Here is a 25653-nt window from a genome sequence, read left to right on the forward strand (position 1 = left end):
AGAGAGTAGTAGAGAGTGAGTAATAGAGTAGTAGAGAGTAGTCAGTCAGTGTCAGTCTGTGTCAGTCAGTGTCAGGCAGTCAGTGGCAGTCAGTGTCAGTGTCAGTCAGTCAGTCAGTGTCAGTCAATCAGTGTCAGTCAGTAAGTGTCAGTCAGTGTCGGTCAGTCAGTGTCAATCAGTGTCAGTTAGTGTCAGTCAGTCAGTGTCAGTCAATCAGGTTCAGTCAGTGTCAGTCAATCAGTGTCAGTCAGTGTCAACCCATCAGTCAGTGTCAGTCAGTCAGTGTCAGCTAGAGCAGCTCTGCTGACCTGGTTCTCTGGCTCTAAAGCAGCTCTGCTGACTTGGTTCTCTGGCTCTAAAGCAGCTCTGCTGACCTGGTTCTCTCCCTCTAAAGCAGCTCTGCTTGCCTGGTTCTCTGGCTCTAAAGCAGCTCTGCTGACCTGGTCCCTTGGCTCTAAAGTAGCTCTGCTGACCTGGTTCTCTGGCTCTAAAGCAGCTCTGCTGACCTGGTTCTCTCCCTCTAAATCAGCTCTGCTGACCTGGTTATCTGCCTCTAGAGCAGCTCTTCTGACCTGGTTCTATGGTCCTAAAGCAGCTCTGCTGACCTGGTTTTCTGGCTCTAGAGCAGCTCTGCTGACCTGGTTCTCCGGCTCTAAAGCAGCTCTGCTGACCTGGTTCTCTCCCTCTAAATCAGCTCTGCTGACCTGGTTATCTGCCTCTAGAGCAGCTCTTCTGACCTGGTTCTATGGTCCTAAAGCAGCTCTGCTGACCTGGTTCTCTGGCTCTAGAGCATCTCTGCTGACCTGGTTCTAGGGCTCTAAAGCAGTTCTGCTGAGCCGGTTCTCTGGCTCTAGAGCATCTCTGCTGACCTGGTTCTCTGGCTCTAAAGCAGCTCTGCTGACCTGCTTCTCTCCCTCTAAAGAGCTCTGCTGACCTGGTTCTCTGGCCCTAAAGCAGTTCTGCTGACCTGGTTCTCTACCTCTAAAGCAGCTCTGCTGAGCTGGTTTCTCTGGCTCTTCAGCAGCTCTGCTGACCTAATTCTCGGCCTCTAGAGCAGCTCTGCTGACCTGGGTTTCCGGCTCTAGAGCAGCTCTGCTGACCTGGGTCTCTGGTTCTAGAGCAGCTTGGCTTATCTGCTTTTTAGGCTCTAGAGCAGCTCTGCTGACCTGGGTCTCTGGTTCTAGAGCAGCTTGGCTGATCTGATTTTTAGGCTCTAGAGCAGCTCTGCTGACCTGGTTCCATGGCTCTACAACTGCTCTGCTGACCTGGGTCCCTGGCTCTAAAGCAGCTCTGCGGACATGGTTTCTCTGGCTTTACAGCAGCTCTGCTGACCTGGTTCTATGGCTCTAAAGCAGCTCTGCTGACCTGGTTCTCTGGCTCTAAAGCAGCCCTGCTGACCTGTTCTATGGCTCTAAAGCCGCTCTGCCACTCCTATAATCATCCTGACAGAAGCATGTCCTTATCTAATCACTCTGTTGAAACATAAGTGCTTATAAACGTATCCTGCTGTCAACTACTAGCACTCTAGGGGCCTCATTTATGAAAAGTGACGCATCGCTGCGTGAAAACAGCGATGCGTCACTTTTCACTGCGCCCTCCTTGCGAGACCAATGATGCGTCATATTTACAGTATGACGCATCTTGGCGCAAGGAGTTACAGATACGTCAGTATTTCTGACGTATCTGTATGGCGCAAAAGTGACACATTGCTGGAGTGTGTCACAAAAGTGACGCAACTCCAGCAATGTGTCCTTTCACATGGGGCAAGCCCCATGTGAAAGGGCCTGCGTCAGTCTTACGCCTGCTGTGAGGCAGGCGTAAGAATTTGACGCATTTGTGTCCTAGAAGTGGCGCAGTGAAATCTTATAGATTTCACTGCGTCACTTCTATGACCGTGTCTTGCGTCAGAACGCCCCCCCCAGCATACATTATACCTGCCATAGGTATAATGTAGCGCAGGGGTTTACAAAGTGACGCATCTACCTAGATGCGTCACTTTGTAAATATGGTGCAACAAGGCCCATTTTTTACGCTGCTGGTGCGTTACAAAAAGTGACGCACCGGCGGTGTAAAAGTGACGCACGGCCTCATAAATGAGGGCCTAGGAACACAGTCACTGTCTATGCACTTGCAGAATGACTCAGGCATTGAGACAAGCAGTGGTACAGTCAAATGTGCACAATATATGCAGTCCCTTAACCACTTGCAGACTACTGAGTCAGTCCTGCAAAAGTCCAGGTAATAGTCATGCTTGTCTGGAATCACACTGTGAGTCTGTGTCCACTCCTACAGTCATCCTGACAGACGCATGTCCTTATCTAATCACTCTGCTGAAACATAATCGCTTATAAACTTATCCTGCTGTCAACTACTAGCACTCTAGGAACGCAGTCTCTGTCTATGCACTTGCAGAATGACTCAGGCATTGAGACAAGCAGTGGTACAGTCAAATGCGCACAGTGTATGCGGTCCCTTAGCCCCTTGCAGACAACTGAGTCAGTCCTGCAAACGTCCAGGTAATAGTCATGCTTGTCTGGCATCATGCTATGAGTCTGTGTCCACTCCTACAATCATCCTGACAGAAGCATGTCCTTATCTAATCACTCTGCTGAAACATAAATGCTTGTAAACGTATCCTGCTGTCAACTACTAGCACTCAATGAACCCAGTCACTGTCTATGCATTTGCAGAATGACTCAGGCATTCAGACAATACCTAAGCACTTATAAATTAACTGAGCACTCTGTTTGCAGCACTGTCATCATTCTAGTTACTAGTGATGTTCTAATAGAATGACCTAGGCACCAACACAAGTACACATACAATATTCTGTGCACAATCTCTACAAACCTCTAAGCCGATACATACTATTGGTACAGTCCACTAAATACTGAAGTAGTACTCATGCAGCCTAGGATACCTCCTGTCAATTTCATGCAGTTTGTCAATCAGCCATCCAGCACTATGTTCTTATTGTATCACTCTGCCAATACCTAAGTACCTATGGGGCAGATTTACAAGCCCCCTGCGCCACCAGTACGTCACTTTTTGTAACGTAGGGATGGCGCTGGGGACTCTTCCATATTTACAAGAAGAGGAAAAGCCACCCTGCATGGCTTTTCCTCTCCTTGAAAATACGACCCATTCAAACGCAGCACTTTACGTTGAATGGGCGTTCCATGGGTGTTGCTGTGTCTGTTCCCACACAACACCCATGGAATAACACATCTCAAGACTTACGAGGAAGTGTAATTCTGTAGATACGTGTGATTGTTGCGCCACCCTAGAGGTGTTGTAGCGAGGCACAACAAGGAGAAATGTTTTCATTTCTCATCGTTTTTTCCTCTTTCAATGCATGCTGTATTCCACAGCACACGTTGAAGGAGGAAAATGCCTTTAGTGATTGTTTTTGTGCAGGAAGTAGTACCTTCCTGTACAAAAACAATCTACCCACGACACAGATATCCTTGCACCATGGTGCAAGGTTGCCTGCGTCACTGCATGGCTGCAGTTTGCGTGCAAGTGCAGAGGGAGCACAGAATTGCAACCTATTCATTTAAATATGTGACATCCCTGTGCTTCAGAAGTGCCGCAGCGCGGTGCAGCTAAAGGGCTTGCAGTATCACGCTGCAGCACTCCCTCATAGATCTGCCCTATACATTCACCATACAGTACTAATGCATTATTTCAGTCAATCATGCTCTACACATACATTCAACCAAACTTTCAGACATTACCATGCAATTATAGTTCTTTTTTAACCAGATAAAGTAGTTCTGAACTTTTTTTTTCTTCTGTTTTTTGTTTTCTATTTTTTGTAGTTTTTAAACAATTTTGTACTTTTTGTCGGTGTTTTTTTAAAATTGAACAAAAATGGAACTAAGAAGAGTTAGCTTTTGAAATTCAACATCATTCCAAAAACAACAACAAAAATTGCATTTGTGGTTCCGTTGAGCTGCACAAATAGCTTCCACTGACTGTTCACCATAACAGATGATGGTTTTGCACTTAGTGCAGTACTGCTGCAGAATAGCAAATTCTGGGTGAATGTCTACTGGTGGTGCTGAAGTGGAAGCTCCGGAGGTGCTAGCAATGCCTGGTGGTGGATTTTTTGCTGCACGCCTCATTTCTTCTCGTGCCAGATTCTTTGGGTGAATGGTCCGCAGATGTTTATACATACTCGCTGTTCCACAGGGGTATTTCTTGTTACTGCCTTGCGACAGGACCCTGTCACACAGCAAGCATGTGACTTTTCTTACGTTTACCTTTTTTTCTCCGGCAGGAAAGGTGAAAAATTTCCATACCTCTGATTCAGGCCTCCGCTTGGGTGGATCTTCCTCCAAGATATCTTCATCTGAAGAATGATGAGGAGCTTGCGAACCAGATGCCATTTCTCCAATGCAATTCTTTAAAAACACCAAAAAAATTCCAAAACCAGCTCTGGAAGAAGAAGAGATGTCTCTCATCAACTGCTCCAAACAGAATCATTAAAATGGGTGGGGTCCTTCAATAGCTACAGTGGGAAATGTTATGAACCATTCAAATCTTTTTTTTTGAGTTCACATGGGATCCGCGCATCCAACGCGACTTTGCGAAATTATATTTAAAATAATAAGTTTATTACAAGTAGAATTTTTTTTAAATTAATATCTTAGATAATCTTTTGCCCTAATATGTACATTAAAGACACGTACATATCATTTTAGAACATAAAAAATTTCACGGGAGTCGCGCACCCCAGCACGTATATGACGTCACATGGGGCCCGCCACCACACAAGCGTTGCATACCGTAATACGCATGTGTCGTGAATGGGCGGGAGCAGGAGTCGCGGACCGGTTGCATACTGTTTGTGCACACCACGTAACACTCTACGTATATAACGTAACTGAAAAAAACACGCACTCGTCGCTCACCATACGCGGATCCTTCATGACTTTTCTGAAATGGCAGCTAGAATAAGCGGATCCGCTGCAATAGGTACGCTGCAATAGATACGCTTTGGGTGGACAACTCCCCAAAAAATTTTGAAACAAAAATGTAAAAAGAAAAATATATAAATATATTAAAATACAACAAAAACGAAATAATTAAAAATATTTCAGTTTTAAATGTATTTTAGGTTTTTTTGCAATTCTCAGAAAAATATATAATGTTGTTTAATAAATAAAATATTTATAAATAAACAGTTAAAAAACTGTAGAAATTCAGTACAAAAAAAATAGGTATAACTACTATTGCACTTAAAAATTAGTATTTAAAAAACCTTTGAAATTCACTGAAAAAAACATAGGTTTCATGAGTGTTATAATTAGCTGGACATTTCACTCGTACAAAACCATAGAAATTCCTCCGTTATAGTTAGTTGTGCTAACTATAACTCGCTCACCCGCAATGCACTGCTGATGATGTCAGATATTACATCATTCATTACATGGTCAGTGACATCACAGATGACATCACGGATGACATTGCAAATGACATCACTGATGACATCATCCACGTGGCAATCCGGTACACCTCATCACACACTAGTATAACCTTTGATCACTCACTGTAAAATATAGAGTACCATATTTGAAAGCATTGACACACATACCAGTTACTACATACACACTCACTGATTCCTAAGTCTACACACACAACTGTCCATTCACCCACAGAATCACTTATACATGCAGTCACTGATCAATGGTAACACTATCAAATGTACTCCTACACCTATATAGACATTGACACATCAGCAGTCCTCCTAGTCGGTTATGCAGTGATGCTACTCACTCATGAAAATAATGAATCACCCTTACATTTACTCACTTACACAGTTATACACACAAAACCTGATTTATACATACACATAGTAAATCAGTTACTATGTTAAAAAATCACTATTAAAATTATACACTCATTCATACAGTTACTCTAACAATCACTGACTCTTACGTATACTTATTTATATACACCAACTCCCACATACAATGCCATTTATTTTTCTACTTTATTGGAGATGTACCACTGACACATATATTCACTTACCAACACACAAATAAACACACTCAGACACCCAAACAACTATTTCCATAAACTCTCCTAAACCTATATGCCTAGACAATCAACCACTCATACATCTATGCATTTAGTTACAACTCCCACACCCAACCACAGATACACTCAGTCTACCTTACAAATACTCAGCCAACTAATCAATAACTAATATAGACACTCATGTAGTTAGTGACCAATTGATGCAGCAGGTTATACAACAACAGAGACAGTGATACACACATTCACATAGTTTGGTTACTAACCCATATATTTAGTGAGACGCATTTAGTTACTCACTTAACAAACAGTCAGACAGCTACTAAATCCTCCATCCCAACAGTTACATATCCACTCAATCTTCAATACAGATTGGTATATATATAATAGATATTTTTGTTTCAAACAAAACCACATTCACTGGATGATGTCATCAGTGATGTCATTTGAGATGTCATCAGTGATGTCACTGACCATGTCATGAATGATGTAATACGTGACATCATCAGCAGTGCATTGCGGGCTCGCGAGTTATAGTTAGCACAGCTAACTATAACGGAGGAATTTCTATGGTTTTGTACAAGTGAAATGTCCAGCTAACTATAACACTCATGAAACCTGTTTTTTTCAGGGAATATTAATATATATATATATATATATATATATATATATATATATATATATATATATATATATATATATATATATATTAATATTCCCTGAAAAAAACATATATATATATGTATGTATATATTTATTTATTTTTTTGAACATGTAATCTCTGAAAGTATTGCCTTGAAGTTCTGTGATGCTGACTGTCCAGCTGGTATGTCACCATAAATATGCCTCACTGAAAATAAAGTTCCTTCAAAAGCCTTTAATATAGTATCAAGCTGAATAATTAAAAAAAGGTTCCTCAAGAGTACACCCACTACGAGTGGAGCAGCTGAACATAACCTAACCATAGCTCAATGCTAGAAAGGTGACTATATTAATACAATCTCTGAGAAAACAAACTGCCATCTTGAAATCACGAAGACTGACTGGATATTAGAGAGTAGTTCCACTTACTTGAAAAGTCTTCAATTAGGTTCACAACTGCCAACAAGAAATTTCCCTTCTGCACTGTGGTGCTAAAATAACGTGTTCATTATATCTGAGAAGCAGGAAATTCACCACAAGGAAAAGGGTAGGAACTTCTGAAAATATGCAGACTGAACTGACGACTTGAAACAAACTGAAACGCTAATCTCCACAGCGCATTCCTGACTGAGAAAGGCTGCACAGGAAAAAGACGCTGCTACTCCATCAGAATTGACAGTTGAAGTGCGCTGAACTCCAGATGCACGAGTGCGTTATCAGAATACTTCTCCTCAGCCTAAAAACACTAGAGAGCTAACCTACAGGTCTCCAAACGGCAAGCCGCCATCTTGGAATACCGCCTCCCACCTACATGGGTCGGCCAGCCCTGCTTCTGTGGGAAATCCTGTGAGATAGAGAGACACTGCCTGAAAGGTGAGTCAGAGGAAATCTTTTGAATCTAGAATGACACCTAGAAGGGCACTGCTTTATTCTGGATCGGGGCAAGGCAATACTGAAAGTACCCCCCACCAAGGCCCCTTCTCCTCCCTCCTTGGGCTTATTGGGATTAGTTCTGTGAAACTCACGAATCGAACGAGGGGGATGAAAATTAGTACTGGGTCCGATGACCTCTCCTCAGGACCATAGCCTTTCCAATCCACTAAGTAGAATTGCTTTCCCTTGGTTCTTTTTGAGTCTAGAATTCGTTTGACTTCATATTCTTCTTCTGATTGCAATTGGATTGGGGCTGGTGGCAGATCTTTTCTTAACTCTGGAGGATGTCTTTTAACCAATGATACATTGAAAACTGGATGAATTCTTAACTGACTGGAAAGCTTTATTTTAAAACTCACTGAGTTTACCATCTTTTCCACCTCAAAAGGGCCAATAAATGGAGGCTGGAATTTCATATTCCTTTTCAAACGCATATTGCGTGTAGAGATCCAAACCTTATCTCCAGGCTCATGAACAGAATTTTCTCTCCTCCTCTTATCGGCCTGCTTCTTTAAAGAACCTTTTGCTTTTACCAAATTATTGGTGGCTATCTGATAGGCCTTTTGTAAATCTCTGACTACAACCTCCACCACTGGTACCTCATTCTCAACTTTTCCTACTGACATGTCTGGATGCCTGCCAGAATTCAGGAAGAAGGGAGAATAACCTGTGGAAGAATTAACCGCATTGTTATAGGCGAACTCGGACGCCCATATCAAGGTAGGCCAGTCACCCTCTTGGTCCTTTAGATATAGGTGCAAATATTGCTCCAGATCTTGATTCACCCTCTCGGTTTGACCGTCACTTTCAGGGTGGAAACAGGTAGACAACCGAGAATCAACTCCCAACCTCTTAAAAAGAGCCCTCCAAAAATGGGAGATGAACTGTGGGTCTCAATCGGAAATAACCACCTTTGGAATTCCATGTGTCTTGACAATGTATTGCGAGAATAATGTGGCCAACTGTCTAGCATTTGGGATGGATTTGAGCAGGACAAAATGACTCATTTTAGAAAAGTGATCAACTACCACCCATGTGGAAGAATAGCCCTGACTGGAATGTAAATCTACAATGAAACCCATGGAATCTGTATGCCTAGAATATGGGGCTACTGGTATTGGCATAAGCAAACATTGTGGGGCTTGTCTGATGACCTTTCCTTTGACACATTGCTTGCAAGATGACACATATTGTCTCACCTGAGCGTCAATCTCTGTCCACTAGAAGTCTCATCTTATCAACTCCACAGTCTTTGTAACTCCTTTGTCACCTGCCATTGGATTATCGTGACAAAGCTGAATGACCTCTTTGTGCAATTCTCACTTGAAACTAAGAGTTTTCCTTGAAAATATGGTTTCCATTCTTCATTTCTCTTTCATTACCCATTTATACCCATTCTTTCATTTCATCGTCAGAAAGGGCCGTCTTGAGTTTGTTCTCCAAATCTGTGAAAGAGATGGTTCCAATGATCTTTTCTTCTGGAATAATCAACTCCTCTATAGGGACCTCCTGTGCTTCACCTGTATTTAGGCGAGACAATCCGTCTGCCTTCCCATTAGCTGATCCAGGTTTGTAGGTCAACACAAAATTGTAATCCACGAAGAAGAGGGACCACCTCAATTGTCTGGGGGTAAGGGTTCGAGCTGACTTTAAAAACTGCAAAATCCTATGGTCAGTAAAAACTGCAGTTTTGTGTTTAGCTCCCAGGAGATAGTGCTTCCACGCCTGGAAGGTATCCTTTACTGCCAACAATTCTTTATCTGCAATGGAATAGTTTATTTCTGCAGCCATTATTTTTCCTAGATTGATAGGCAACACGGTGGAGCTGACCAGTTTGCTTGTGTCTCTGAAACAGAATTCCTCTGATGGGTAAGTTAGAAGCATCTGCTTCCACAAAAAATGGTTCTTCAGTATTTGGATGCAAAAGAACCGAGCAGTTGTAAAGTTTTCTTTCAGTAACTGAATAGCCTTCTCAGTTTCAGGACTCCAAATAAACTGTTCCTTCTTTTTCAAAAGACAAGTAAGTGGGCTAACCTTTTCAGAAAAATTGAGTATGAAGCGCCTGTAAAATTGGCAAATCCGAGAAAACATTGTCTTTGTTTTACGTTTTGGGGAGCAGGCCAATCTTTAATCGCTCTCACCTTTGGTTCATCTGTAGATACTCCTTCTGGAGACAGAACGAAACCCAAAAATTCCACTGTGTTGGTACGAAATTGACACTTTTCCAACTTCACGAAGAGTTGATGATTCAACAGGTTCTCCAAGATTGCTCATACATGCAGCACATGTTCTTCCATATTTGCAGAAAATATGAGTATATCATCAATATACACCACTGCAAAATGTTCCAAAAATCTCTAAGTATGTCGTTGACAAAATTCTGGAAAGCAGCAGGCGCATTGCACAAACCGAATGGCATTACCTGATATTCAATAAGGCCATAATGAGTGCAGAATGCCATCTTCCACTCGTCGCCCTCTGCCATTCTCACCAGATAGTTGGCCCCTCTGAGATCTAATGTGTATATTCGGGCTTCCTTTACCTGATCCAAGTGTTATGAAATCAGGGGCAGAGGGTAACGGTTCTTTTTGGTGACCAGATATAAGGCTCGTAGTCAATGCACGGCCGAAGTTTCCCATCCTTCTTAGGAATAAAAAAACTGCGGTGAGGAGACAGGAGACTGAGAAGGTCTAATGAAGCCGTTGGACAAATAGTGGTCCAAGTATTCCTTCAGATGTGAGTTCTTGGCTTCTGAGAGGGCATAGATTCTACTGCAAAGTAACGAGGCACCGGGTTCCAATTCAAACTTGCAATCATACTCCTGATGTGGAGGTCATTTCTCGGCCACCTGCTCATCAGAGACTGAAACCAAATTTCGATATTCTCTGGGAATCTCTTGGGCTTCAACAGTACCAATCACATGACACTGCTTCACCGACAGGGACGAAGACGAAGGTTGACGATCTGGGATACTGAAATCATAGCAATGATGTTCACAATATTCGGAGTTCAACTCAACAGTTCTTTTGGCCCAATCAATCCTTGGGTTGTGTTTGGTTAGTCAAGGCAAACCAAGAATGAGATAAAATTGAGGGGCATCAATTAGGCTATATTAAAAAAACTTCGATGTAGACCAGGTCCAATTAATAAAATCTCCTCGGTGTCATAAGTAATGGGTCCGGAAGATAGGTTGGTCCCATCCACAGGTCGGACTGGTTCTGGCTTTTCTTTCTTAAAAAGTGAATTCCCAGCAACTTGGCAAATTTAATATTGCAAAAATTCCCAGTCGCCCCAGAATCGATTATGGCGAAGACCTTATCCACTTCTGACTTTCCAAATTTGATTAAGCTGGAAATGATTAAATGGGGGGGGGGAGAGGATTGTATAGTATTGGCGTCCATTTGGGAATCAGGATTTGACTTATCTTCGGCACTCGCCAGAGCAACTCCTCCTACTGGCGAGGGCTGTCTTTTACCCAAGAAGTGTTCTTTGGCTTCTTTGGACACTCTTTAACAAAACGCCCAGAGCTTCCACAATACATACAAAGCTTCCCATTTCTTCGCGTCTCTCTCTCTCCCTTTGTCAAACTTCTGTGGGTCTCTTGGGTATCTGAGCCAAACAATACTTTAATTCATCCTTGAGTCCTCTGTAGAAAATGGCAGCTCTTTTGGCTGCAGGCCAGTAGGTTTCAACTATAAGTTTGTTAAATTACGCAAGATACTCAATTCACTCACGGTTTCCTTGCTTGAGGTCTAAACGTTTATTATCTGTAGTTGGTCAAAAATGCACAGAAACGAAATTTTATGTCTTTCAAAATCATAAAGGAAGTGATTGTTACTATTCATCAGAGGCATAGAACAAGCTGCGGCATCTCCACTCAGGTAAGACAAAATGAAGGCTATCTTGGACTGGTCTTCTTTGAAATTTATGGTCCTACATAAAAAATGCAGGGAGCACTGAGTAAGAAAAAATTGAGCCTTATGGGGATCACGCTAAATCTTTCTGTGGCTGCGAGAGGAACTGTGGGGGAAATGGCGTGTATCACCTGTGTAGTTAACTCAGCAACTGATGGGGAAGGAGAAAATTGCTGGGATTTTTGTTCCTTGGACTGGGAATGGGATCCACCCACCAACTCATCAACTCTCTGCCTTAGATAACTGGTTTCCTGACTGGATTTCATCATCTCATCTCTGAGAGCCTTGTTTTCCTCCATAGTTTCACATAACTGTTTATGTAAACCTTCAAGATCTGACGCTAATGCCTTAACATCTAACCCTTCAGCCATTCTGACCGGGTGGAAGTGCTTTTGTTAAGGGCACTTCAATCTGTCAAGTACCACGAACCTGAGAACTTGGCTTCCACAGGAGCAGATGATATTTACCAAAATCACAAACTCCACTGTCTGCGGACTATATTATCCATGAGTAGGGTAGAGGGGGTAAGGGGTTTGGTAATGAGAAAACAGAGAGACTGCCACTGCTATGCCTCTTCCTCACTGGGCTCCTAGCGAGGTTCTTCACAAGCATCTGAAATTACAAAGACAACATTACTAACTCAAAACCTGGACCCCCCACCGAAGAACTCAAATTCTCTCTCTCTATCAAATCCTGTACCTGTACTTAACAGTGGTGTAGCCGCTCTCTGATATAATAATTGACTTTATAAATATATGTAAATTCTTGCAGAGTCTTTCTAATATCCTGTTCTTTTAGGTTTTGACGAAGATGGCTGGAAAAGTTCTGCTGATGGTAAGTACACATATATACATATATATATAGAGAGAGAGAAGATATATATATATATATATATAGGTAGATAGATATAGATAGATAGATAGATATATAGATAGATAGATAGATAAATATAGATATAGATATAGATATATAGCGGAGTGGCGTTATTTGTGTGATCTGAGAGCACCGTTACTTTGGGATTTTTGGAATAGATATGTAGTTATATAGATATATAGATACCTATATTTACATAAAGTCCCTAAATAGTATTGCCTTGACGTTCTGTGATGCTGACTGTCCGGCTGGGATGTCACCATAAATTTGCCTCACTGAAAATGAAGCTTCTTGAAAAGTCTTTAATCTAGTATTGAGCTCAATAATTTAAAAAAAGGTTCCTCAAGAGTACACCCTCTACGAGTGGAGCACCTGAATGTTTACTACCTATAGCTCAATGCTAGAAATGTGACAAAATAAATACAGCCTCTGAGAAAACAAACTGCAGTCTTGAAATCATGAAGACTGACTGGATATTAGAGAGTAGTTCCACTTACTTGAAAAGTCTTCAATTAGGTTCACAACTGCCAACAAGAATTTTCCCTTCTGCACTGTGGTGCTAAAATAACTGGTTCACTTGAAACGAACTGAAACGCTAATCTCCACTGCGCATTCCGGACTGAGAAAGGCTGCGCAGGAAAACTATGCTGCTACTTCCTCAGAATCGGCGGTTGAAGTGCGCTGAACTCCAGATGGGCGAGCACGTTATCAAAATACTTCTCCTCAGCCTAAAATATCTAGAGAGCTAACCTAAAAGTCTCCAAACTGCAAGCCACCATCTTGTAATACCGCCTCCCACTTACATAAGTCTGCCAGCCCTGCTTCTGCTGGAAATCCTGTGAGATAGAGAGACACTGCCTGAGAGGTGAGTCAGAGGGAATCTTTTAAATCTAGAATTACACCTAGAAGGGCACTGCTTTATTCTGTCAAAGGCCCTCGGACCGTGCCTATTTGCATAGGTTCTTCACTTGACGAGGCTTCACTGTGTTTTACCAAGTCTGATTTAACTCTATTGAAGCGAGGAGGAAAATGCCTTACATCCTTCCGACGTTCAGTCTTTCTCTCATTTTGTCGTTGATCGATTTGTAAAACCTGATTGATTAATTCAGAAACATCTGTGGGTCTCTTGGGAATCTGAGCCAAACCATCCTTTAATTCGTCCTTGAGTCCTCTGTAGAAAATGGCAGCTCTTTTGGCTGCAGGCCAGTAGGTTTCAACTATAAGTTTGTTAAATTGCGCAAGATACTCAATTCACACACGGTTTCCTTGCTTGAGGTCTAAAAAAATCATTATCTGTAGTTTGGGAGATAGTACGTTAGTCAAAAATGCACAGAAACAAAATGTTATGTCTTTCAAAATCATAAAGGATGTGATTGTTACTATTCATCAGAGGCATAGAACAAGCTGCGGCATCTCCACTCAGGTAAGACAAAATGAAGGCTATCTTGGACTGGTCTTCTTTGAAATTTATGGTCCTACATAAAAAATGCAGGGAGCACTGAGTAAGAAAAAATTGAGCCTTATGGGGATCACGCTAAATCTTTCTGTGGCTGCGAGAGGAACTGTGGGGGAAATGGCGTGTATCACCTGTGTAGTTAACTCAGCAACTGATGGGGAAGGAGAAAATTGCTGGGATTTTTGTTCCTTGGACTGGGAATGGGATCCACCCACCAACTCATCAACTCTCTGCCTTAGATAACTGGTTTCCTGACTGGATTTCATCATCTCATCTCTGAGAGCCTTGTTTTCCTCCATAGTTTCACATAACTGTTTATGTAAACCTTCAAGATCTGACGCTAATGCCTTAACATCTAACCCTTCAGCCATTCTGACCGGGTGGAAGTGCTTTTGTTAAGGGCACTTCAATCTGTCAAGTACCACGAACCTGAGAACTTTGCTTCCACAGGAGCAGATGATATTTACCAAAATCACAAACTCCACTGTCTGCGGACTATATTATCCCTGAGTAGGGTAGAGGGGGTAAGGGGTTTGGTAATGAGAAAACAGAGAGACTGCCACTGCTATGCCTCTTCCTCACTGGGCTCCTAGCGAGGTTCTTCACAAGCATCTGAAATTACAAAGACAACATTACTAACTCAAAACCTGGACCCCCCACCGAAGAACTCAAATTCTCTCTCTCTATCAAATCCTGTACCTGTACTTAACAGTGGTGTAGCCGCTCTCTGATATAATAATTGACTTTATAAATATATGTAAATTCTTGCAGAGTCTTTCTAATATCCTGTTCTTTTAGGTTTTGACGAAGATGGCTGGAAAAGTTCTGCTGATGGTAAGTACACATATATACATATATATATAGAGAGAGAGAAGAGATATATATATATATAGGTAGATAGATATAGATAGATAGATAGATATATAGATAGATAGATAGATAAATATAGATATAGATATAGATATATAGCGGAGTGGCGTTATTTGTGTGATCTGAGAGCACCGTTACTTTGGGATTTTTGGAATAGATATGTAGTTATATAGATATATAGATACCTATATTTACATAAAGTCCCTGAAAGTATTGCCTTGAAGTTCTGTGATGCTGACTGTCCGGCTGGGATGTCACCATAAATTTGCCTCACTGAAAATGAAGCTTCTTGAAAAGTCTTTAATCTAGTATTGAGCTCAATAATTTAAAAAAAGGTTCCTCAAGAGTACACCCTCTACGAGTGGAGCACCTGAATGTTTACTACCTATAGCTCAATGCTAGAAATGTGACAAAATAAATACAGCCTCTGAGAAAACAAACTGCTGTCTTGAAATCATGAAGACTGACTGGATATTAGAGAGTAGTTCCACTTACTTGAAAAGTCTTCAATTAGGTTCACAACTGCCAACAAGAATTTTCCCTTCTGCACTGTGGTGCTAAAATAACTGGTTCACTTGAAACGAACTGAAACGCTAATCTCCACTGCGCATTCCGGACTGAGAAAGGCTGCGCAGGAAAACTATGCTGCTACTTCCTCAGAATCGGCGGTTGAAGTGCGCTGAACTCCAGATGGGCGAGCACGTTATCAAAACACTTCTCCTCAGCCTAAAATATCTAGAGAGCTAACCTAAAAGTCTCCAAACTGCAAGCCACCATCTTGTAATACCGCCTCCCACTTACATAAGGCTGCCAGCCCTGCTTCTGCTGGAAATCCTGTGAGATAGAGAGACACTGCCTGAGAGGTGAGTCAGAGGGAATCTTTTAAATCTAGAATTACACCTAGAAGGGCACTGCTTTATTCTGGGCCAGGGCAAGGTAATCCTGACAGTACCCCCCACCAAGGTCCAGGAGGATGAGGGCTGATGTTTTGCCGTTGTCTAGTTGGCGCCTGATGTCGTCTGTGTGTTTCTTATTATCAAGACAGGACTTACAATGAAAACATTTACATTTCTTCATGGAATTTTAGGTGCATGGATATTCAATCCATATAATATAGACAGCCTATATAGCAGTTTTATGGGATTTTAATAATAGTGGGTGATTTTAACAATTGAGTTGTGTATGTCTATGTTTACAACCATGGGAATCAATTGTGTATTGAATCTACTAATCTCTCCAAATATACTTGCTTATTTGCACATGCCAATATTTGCACTCAATGTCCGTAGTAGTACCGAGGAGCTCCAATGGTAAGTTCAAAGACATTATGTCAATACAAATGGAGTCCATAAGTACTGGACATGGAAACTTCAGAAAATACAAATGTTTTGTTTTTAAACACTAGCACTTTTTATTATCTCTTTAAATATTATTATTTTTTATTATTTAATACAACACTTAGGTAATATCAGTTTCAAAAGATGGTATAATCACATATTAGTTTAGATTTGTCGGATAATGTAAATGTGAAATGGATGAATGTTCACTGTTTTTTTAATTGCATTTATGCAAACAATGTGTGACCAAGGTTTGGTATTTTAAGCAATGCATTAACAAGTATTATCTTGAAGGAATTGTGAAACTGCATTTAAGCAAACAATAACAACAGTGACGCTGATTTAATATGTAAAATACTGAGATGAAAGTATTTTTTCCATTTTCACTTATGACTCTGACTGCACTAGCACTTTAAATTTGGTGATTTTAATCTCATACGCTGTCATGTGATCAAGGCAGGCGACTGCCGAAACGCGTAATGGCGAGACTTGCCCAGCGGTGAATGAACAAAAATGGCACTTATCTCGGGTCCACTCTCGTTTGTTGGCGGAAAGGCAATGAAAACGTAAGCGAGCAGCTGTCATATATATATATATATAAATATAGATATTTATATATATATATAGGGTGTGCGGACTGTGCAATAAAAAAAATAAAAAAATAAAACAGAGCTTTTTTTATAATTAGCCCGGGGGGTTAAATGCCAGGGGCAAAATTATTAAATGTTATGGGGGCCCAGAGGGGCCCCCCAGCCCCGAGGATCGTCACCCCCCCTGACTACAAAAAAATGGTGGGGGGAGGGGTCCAAGGTCCCCAAAGCCCCGGGGACCACCACCCCCCAGGGCTTTATGTATTGTGGGAGGGGGACTGCGTGGCCCCCCTCCTGGAGCACTTGAGGGCCCCGTCACCCCCCAAGGCTACAAAAAAAATTACTGGGGGGCTGCAAGGTCTCCAAAGCCCCGGGGACCACCACTCCCCGGGGCTTTATGTATTGTGGGAGGGCCAGCTCCTGCAGTGTCCTGGGGTGCTCATACCGCCTTCCCATAGCAAGGAAATCTGTTCATTCTCTCTCTATTTCAAAAACTAAACCAGATTGCTTTTCCACATGGGTAGCTGCATGTTAGTAGCTCCCAATGTGGAAAAGCAATGCAAGCTCCAAAACGCGTAGAAGTTGTGCACGAAAGGCGCTGGAGTCATGTACCCTACAGATTATGAGTCGTGCATCCAGCACGTGAAAACCAGGGGGCCGCACTGAGTGCTGTGCAACTTCTAATTTTACCGTAAAAAAATAGCCCCTATCAGTAATTTCTAATATCCCCGGGGACCCCATCTCCCGGGTCTTATAAAAAATATTGGGGACCTTGGGGGGAGCCAAAATGCCCTCGCGGTCCCGCCGGTTCCCCGCGTCCTTCGGGAGCCAGCATTGCTTTTCCACATGGGGAGATGCTAACATGTATGTGGAAAAGCAATCTAGTTTGGATTTTGAAAGGAAGAATAGGTTTCCCTGCTCTCTCTTTCAAAATCCAAACCAACTTAGCAATGGGAGGGCGGGAGCCGCGAGACTCCCGCCCACTCATAGGAAACAGCAGTGTCCCGGGGGTAGGCAACATTTATTTTATAGCCCCGGGGGTTAGCTTTCACTCTTGCTTAGCAAACATCAATGTTGGAAAAATCTTAGGGTAAGATAACAAAGGATTTTGTGTTGTATTTGCTGCCATTAAAGCGATGACAATTTTAACGCTGTGTTTGTAAGTTTTCTAATGTCGACAATCCCGTCTCCCATTTAAATAGGCATGAAGTATTTATTGAAGTGCATTGTGAATCGTGAAGCAACACTGTCTAATTGTAATCGATAAAGAACTGAGAGAGTTGTATACTTCTTTTGCTCGTAATGTGCATAGGGTCAGATTTACAAGTTCCTTGCATTATTGTTGCATCATTTTTAAGATGGGAAAAGTGAAGCGAAAGTGGCTCAAGGGGCTTGTAAATCTGCTACACAGTGTTTTGTCTTACTTTGCTTTCCTTTCTGTTATGTAAAGGATCCTGGGTATTTACAGCCAGTACTTTTCAACCCTACCCCCAAACTGCCTGCTGCCTGTTACCATAGTAACAGTGCATGGAACAGTTCAGTGAGCACAGAGGTTAGAAGTTCACCACACTATGTTGGTAATCAAAACAGTTACTGTGCTGGAGTTTTACTTTTTTTGCATAGGAACCATTAGTCGTAGAAGAAGTCAGTGGAAGATATAATAAAAATAATAGCAGGGGTTCGCTGGTGCCCCCACAGTCCTGGGGCTTCACTCATGTTGCGAGGGGGGTGCAGTAGGCTGTGGAAATTATATCGTGAAAACAACAATGCGGCTTATTGCGGCTTTTCTTTAATATAATGTGGAATAATGTTTATTTATAAGGCAGTGTTCACTTTTGTTACGGGTATAGTCACTTTGTTACAGGAAATTTATTAATTTGTAGGACGAGGTGTTCTGTATGTGTGCGTGGAATAAATGTAACATTTAATTGGCTAAGGTGTTCCAACAGCAAGCTTAATGTTCATTGGGTGCGAACTATTGAAAGTAGAAGTGTTTACTGCAATTCAATTCTGCTCGGGAGAGTAACAAGGACATCTAATCGGCTTACATGTTGTAAGGAGGACTTTTCTGAGCTTTATGTTGGTTGGTTGCGAACTATTGAAAATAGAAGTGTTGCCAGCCATTCACTTTCGCTCTGTGGAGAAGGAGGGACATCTGATTTGCTGACGTGCTCCAAGGAGGACTTTCCCAAGCTTAATGTTGATTGGCTGTAAACTGTTGAAAGTAGAAGTGTTGTCAGCGATTCCTTCCCTCTTCGCGGAGTATTAGGGACATTTCATTGGGTAACGTGTTCCAAGCGGGACCTTACGAAGGTTAATTATAATTGGCTATGAAGCATTAAAAGTAGAAGTTTTGGCAGTCATTCCTACCTCCTCTGCGGAACAACATGGACATTTTATTGGCTAAAGTGTTTCGAGCACAAGTTTGCTCCTTATTGGGTGGGAACGGTTCACTGATGTCAGTGATTTTGTGACGCACTTCCAAAGGAGTATGGGACAAAAAAGTAGTAGAGGGGAGGTTAGGAACACTATTAACTCTGTACAGTGGTCACAAGGTAGTGGACAGGGATTATGAAGGTAAAAATTGTTTTTATATGTTTTAAGGGCCATTTATATAATTGCCGTGTGGTGTACAAATCACGGCGGAAAAATGACAGTGTCTTGCGGTGTTTTTTTTTATCAAGTTTGCGCGTGGGATACTTCCCAGGAGCACTATTTACTTATAATGTGGTGTTTACTTTTCTGATGGGGAGGTGTGGTTGCGCAGCAAAAATTTCAGTCTAGGTTTGAAACAGTTTTTATTTAGCAAATACAAATAAACTTACTTCAGAAACTGATGCTGTATATATGAAAGGGGTGACAATAAAAAATGGAAAATATCAGTTAAGCGTGGCCATACCCTCCTTTTTTCTGCTATAGTTTGTAGAAGTGTTGCCCCATATTCTTGATAATGTAAGAAGGCATCAGTTACTTTTAGATAAAGTAGAATATAAGTGCTACAACAAACACTCCCGCACTACATTATCTGAGGTCAGGAGAAAAAGTAAAAGACATTTAAATACAAGTGACTTCATATTACATACAAATGTATGCATTATTATTTTTCAAATTTGTATTCTGTAGAATTCAGGAACGTTCTGTCATAGTGCTTTGAGGTCGCACACTGTTCCGCTAACAAATCACATACTCACTTAAGAATATATAGGATAGTACTATTATAATATACAGAACTAGTCCTATATGTTCTTTAGGGAGAAGGTGAATAGGAACCGCAAATGAGAAGAATAGAAATTATAAAATAACATTCCGAAATGTACGGTTTATCAAATAATTAAAGTAACAAAGTATGTATGAAAGATATATTTTTTATTCTGCAATTTCGTAAAATATGCTCCCTGAAAAAAATTATCTGATCAAGTACGTTCTAATATTTCCTAAGCTGTTTTACAGATGGTGCCGAAAAATCTCCTATTCCTCTTCCGTAACAATAGGACAATCTATTACAATATAACGATTGATACCATTGTTACAGTAAAAATAAAAATAAAATAAAGGTGTCTATTTAACCCAACATCCATAACGAAATACTTTCGAGCAGTAATTTTTTTTTAGCTTCTTTTCTCCAGGAGGTCAAAAAGTTTGATCTTCGTGGCGATGGGTCATAAACTCCTCTGAGATCATGACTGTGAACATTATAATATATATATTCACATATATATATATTCACAATATATGATCAAAAGGGGGAACCGACTAAAAATCAGAAGCTGGTGACGTTGCTTATATATCTTTACTCTATGTGCCGACGGGTCATGAACTCCACTGAGATCAGCATAACTGTTAATATTATAATATGCATATTAACAGTATATGATCCCTAGGGGAAAACACACTAACAACTGGAAAGTGGTGACGTTGATTGTAAATGCTTAGGGTTTGCGCCGACAGGTCACCAACACCTCTGAAGGGAAGTACAGTGTCAATATTATAATATAGAAAGTCACAATATATAAGTTTAGATATCTATGATGTCCTCACCGATTACCAGGCAGATCTGATGTTTTTAACGGAGACGTGGTTAGATGAATCATCCGCACCTGAGATCTTGGAGGCTCTCCCACCAGCATACAGTTTGCTGAGAATTGATAGAGGGGTCCAAAGAGGGGGAGGCATTGCAATGGTATATAATACAAAGTTTGAGTGCACATTGGAGCAAGTAAAAATTAGTAACTGTGAAGCCGGTCTCTTTTCCATTAAAATCTCCCCTGAGTGTACTATCTTGGGCTATCTCATTTATCGCCCCCCTGGGGGCTCTACACTGTTTGCTGATAGCCTATTGGAATCGGTGACCCAACCGGCCTTACGCTATAACATATTCCTCATACTAGGTGATTTTAACCTACATTTTGAGGATGCGAAATGTGTAGAGGCCCAATCTATGATCTCCTCTCTGAAATCCCTGATGCTTACTCTTTTGGATGAGATGCCTACGCATCTTCTGGATCCCATATTCGCTAACTGGAACGGAATTAGGGTGCTTCCCCCTATCAGAATTCCGTGGTCTGACCATTATCTTATCCCATTTACAATAACAGGCAGACCCAGTAGGGATATACTTAAGCGACCTATTTTACCTAAACGTAGGAAATGGATCAATTTTAGTCAGGAGACATTTGAATCTATGCTTATGCTGGGGAAACCTCCACTCAGTAAAAATTTTAAGGAAGCACGGAAGGAGTATGATGAATGGGTATCAAAGGCGTTAGATATGGTGGCCCCATGGACCCTTAAAGCCCCAGCACGCAGGACCAAGTCCGCCCCTTGGTACAATGAGGAACTGTGTGCAGATAAAGCCAGATGTAAAAAACTGGAACATCTGAGGCGAAAAGACTACGATGAAGTCCCGAAAGAGTTATATAAGAACAGTCTGAAGGAGTACCATGGGCGGATTAATAAGGAAAAAAGACTATTCTTTAAAGAGAGGTATAATCTGCTGAAAACTCCTCTAAGGAGCTCTTTTCCATCTATAAGGAAATCACGGCACTTACTAGGATAGAGACCAAAGACCTCGTCTCCCTTGAAATATGCAAATGTATCGCTGATCACTTTGTAAACAGGGTGGAGCAGATATACGTGTCTTTTCAACAGGGGACAGCTGAAGAAGTATTGGATAGGGACATCGGCAAAGGACCGACTATTAACGCCTTTCTTAAAGAATTCATGGTCCCTCCGAGGGAGGAACTGATAAAGATAATTATGAGCATCCAGTCAGGTTCCCCTACGGATGTTGCTCCCCTAAAATTCTTAGTAACCATGTTCACCTCCTATGGAGCTATATAGGCAATCTAGCTCTTCTCTCCTTTCAAGAAAGGCAAGTGCCTGAGGAATGGAAACTCGCACAGGTAGTCCCGATTAAAAAGAAGGCTAACCTGAACATCTCTCACTTGGACAATCTGAGGCCCATCTCTCTCTTACCGTTCTGTGCCAAGGTGGTGGAAAAACTGGTCACCAATCAGTTGGTCAAATTTGTGGAAGATAACCATCTTTTACACCCCTCCCAATCTGGTTTTAGGGCGAAGCATTCGACTGAAACTGCCCTCCTTTTTTCCACAGAATTGCTTCGCCAGAAAGTGGATGAAGGACAGACTGCCGCCCTGATATTGCTGGACTTAAGTGCGGCATTTGATACCGTATCGCACTCTAGACTGCTTGCCCGTCTGAGCGAAATGGGATTTGCTGGCCCGGCGCACGAATGGATGGTCTCCTTCCTGGCGGATAGAAAATTTCAAATACATTGCCCCCCCTTCAGATCCACGCCTCGCATTTTTTAAATCAAGGGGTCCCGCAGGGTTCCATTCTAAGTCCTGTACTGTTTAATCTGTATATGGAACCTCTGGCCAGGTTGGTGGAATCGTATGGGGTGGATATCGTATCATATGCGGATGATACGTAACTGGTGATTACTCTATCCCACAACCCAGTTGAGACGGCAGATAATTTCTCTGCGTGTCTTGTGGCACTGGCAAATTGGATGAAGTGTAACTGCCTTCGCTTAAACGGTAATACGACTGAACTTCTTGTGATTGGCTCCTCTCCTTCAATCTGGACTTCAGCCTGGTGGCCCGCTGACCTGGGTCCTACACCTATTCCCTCTGACAATGTAAAGAATTTGGGTGTTCTTTTGGACTCCAATTTAACATACTCGCAACACATAGGTAAGATGGCGGGGTTTTGCTATGGCATATTGAAGGTCCTGCGTAAAATCTTGGATCTCCTACCTATTAGAGACAGGAAAACTTTGGTCCAAGCACTGGTTACGTCCCATCTTGATTATGGGAATGCCCTGCTCTGTGGTCTCAGTAAAAGGGGAATGACCCAGTTGCAACGTGTCCAAAATGCGGCGGCCAGGCTTGTTCTGAAGCTGCTGAGGAGGTCAACAGGAAAATGTGCGCTTCAGAGCCTGCACTGGCTCCCCATGCGGGAACGCACTCGGTTCAAGACCTTGTGCATTAGCCACCGTATTGCACATGGCAGGGGCCCGGCCTACCTTCACAAGTTGCTAACTATCTACCGTCCTAGGCGTCTTTTGAGATCCATGGGCAGCATGCAGTTTTCGATACCCCGCATTTATAAAGCACAGATGGGAGGGCGATCTTCCAGATTCCTGGCCAGCAAACAATGGAATGAACTTCCTGTTGAGCTGCGGATGGAGCCGTCAGAAATCAGGTTCCGGCAGAAGCTGAAGACCTATCTATTTCCTGAAGATTAGTTTAAATCTAGGGTTTCTCTTCCCTGTCCCCTCTCCTTTCCGTGGTCTGATCTTGATTTCTTAGTTGTGTTGGAACGCATCCTAGCGCGGAGACGCACTGTTTTAGTGTATTCAGGCGCTTAATAAATGTTTTTATTATTATTTTTTATTATAAGCTGAAAGGAGCCAGAAAAGGAGCAATGTTTGTTGTAATCTATCTGGTTTTGAAAACAAGCTGCTGATGTTACAGAGAAAAAGGCAAAAACAGGCAATAACACTTTTTTCTAGATATAAATGTTTAAATATTGACATATAGCCACAAATAATAACTATCTACTATGCCATAATGAAACAACTTACAACTTCGGAATATGATTGTTGACGCAAAACAAGAATCCGATGCTAGAAAAGGGAACCTGCATCACAGATTGGCGACGCAGAAATAACTCGCGAAAACAAAAATATTCGCACAATAGGTGTGGTTTATATAGTTTTTGGTTGTTTAGTAGTCTATGGAAGGAAGATTCGGCTCCGCCTATGTAGATGTCACGTTTTACAGTTTACACGTGCTCACGTTTGAACTCTTTTACCTGTGCAAGTGTTGGGAAAAGTTACAAACTGTGAAGCTGTAAAGGTTTTGTTTTCCATAGTAACACGTATAAGGTCCTTATTATCTACATAGTTGGAGAGTTTAAAAAGTGTTACCCGGTAAACTGTGTCCTTTGAATTCTCATGATTAAAAACATCTAAATAGAAGACATAAAAAAAAATATTGTTTACAATAGAAGAAAAAAAATGTATTAATATTTGTTATCACTATGCTTTTTAATTAAATAAATGCCAGCATTTGTAAACCGGAAAGGTGTGCCAGCGCTTGGGACGTTGGGAAGATTAAGCAAGGTTTTACCTAGAGTGAGATAGTGGTGGGCTAAGATGCTGATGGACTTTGGAATCGAACTGTGAACGCTGTTCTTGAAAGTCAGGTATTATAGGTGCTGCGTCATACTTTTACCACACTTATATGTTAATTACTGCTAATTAAGTTGAAAATATTCTTAAATTATAAGTAGGGCTCCTTGATTTATGTTTTTACTGTTTTTACAGATAAATACAGACAGAAAAGTATTTATTTTCCTCTCTGTATTTATTTTAAAGTGTGGATAAATACGGACATTGGGTTATTTTTTGAGCGTTTGTAAATGCTGTCAATGATGAATACTAGGCCAATCAATCAATCAATCAATCAATCAATCAATCAATCACTGCATTTCTAAAGCGCGCGGCATACCTGTGAGTGAGGGTCTCAAGGGGCGGGGGGGGGGCGCTACTGATCGAAGAGCCAGGTCTTGAGAAGTCTTCTGAAGGCCGGCAGGTCCTGAGTCTGTCGTAGGCTGGTAGGGAGAGCGTTCCAGGTCTTGGTGGTGAGGTAGGAGAAGGATCTGCCACCGGCGGTGGTTTTCAGGATACGAGGAACTATGGCGAGGGCGAGGTTGGCTGAGCGGAGGCTTCAGATGGGGGTGTGGAAGCTGAGTCGGTTGTTGAGGTATGTAGGTCCGGTGTTGTGTAGTGCTTTGTGTGCGTGGATGAGGTGTTTGAAGGTGATCCTCTTGTTGACGGGGAGCCAGTGCAGACCTCTCAGGTGGGGTGTGATGTGGCTGCGTCGGGGGACTTTGAGGATCAGTCGTGCCAGGCGTTCTGATATTTGATATTTGTGTGGTATTTCTAGAGCGCGACGTTCGCTCCGGAGGGAGCATCTTGGCGCTTAGAACCTAAATGAACCAGTCCAGGAGGATTAGATGGAGGTTTTGGAATAGTCATCCGGGAGGTTGAAGATCCATGTTTTTGGATTCGTTGTAGTCGTCTCAGGAGCTTGGTTGTTGTTCCTGAGTAGAGGGCGTTCCCGTAGTCGAGTCTGCTGGTGATGAGGGCCTGGGTGGCGGTTTTTCTCGTGTCGGGAGGGATCCATTTGAAGATCCTGCGGAGCATTCGGAGGGTGTTGAAGCAGGACGCGGAGACAGCGTTGACTTGATTGGTCATGGAGATGGTGGAGTCGAGGATGACCCCCATGTTGCGTGCATGGTCTGTGGGTTCTGGGGCTGTGCCTAGCGATGTGGGCCACCAAGAGTCATCCCAGGCTGATGGGGTGGGTCCGAGAATGAGGACCTCCGTCTTGTCTGAATTCAGCTTCAGTCTGCTGTCTTTCATCCAGTCGGCTACGGCCTTCATTCCTCTGTGGAGGTTGGCTTTG

General features: G+C 42.1%; 1 protein-coding gene across 1 annotated transcript in view; it reads left to right on the top strand.

The window, feature by feature from the left end:
• LOC144755621 (uncharacterized) overlaps positions 1-25653 on the top strand; it is a 589384-nt gene that overhangs the window by 213849 nt on the left and 349882 nt on the right. The window contains exons 4-5 of the mRNA XM_078644742.1: positions 12330-12365; positions 14659-14694. Coding sequence (XP_078500868.1) covers positions 12330-12365; positions 14659-14694 — 72 coding nt within the window. The remainder of the gene's footprint in view (positions 1-12329; positions 12366-14658; positions 14695-25653) is intronic.

This window comes from Lissotriton helveticus, chromosome 5_1 (assembly GCF_964261635.1).
Source record: "Lissotriton helveticus chromosome 5_1, aLisHel1.1, whole genome shotgun sequence".
NCBI classification, from domain to species: Eukaryota; Metazoa; Chordata; class Amphibia; order Caudata; family Salamandridae; genus Lissotriton; species Lissotriton helveticus.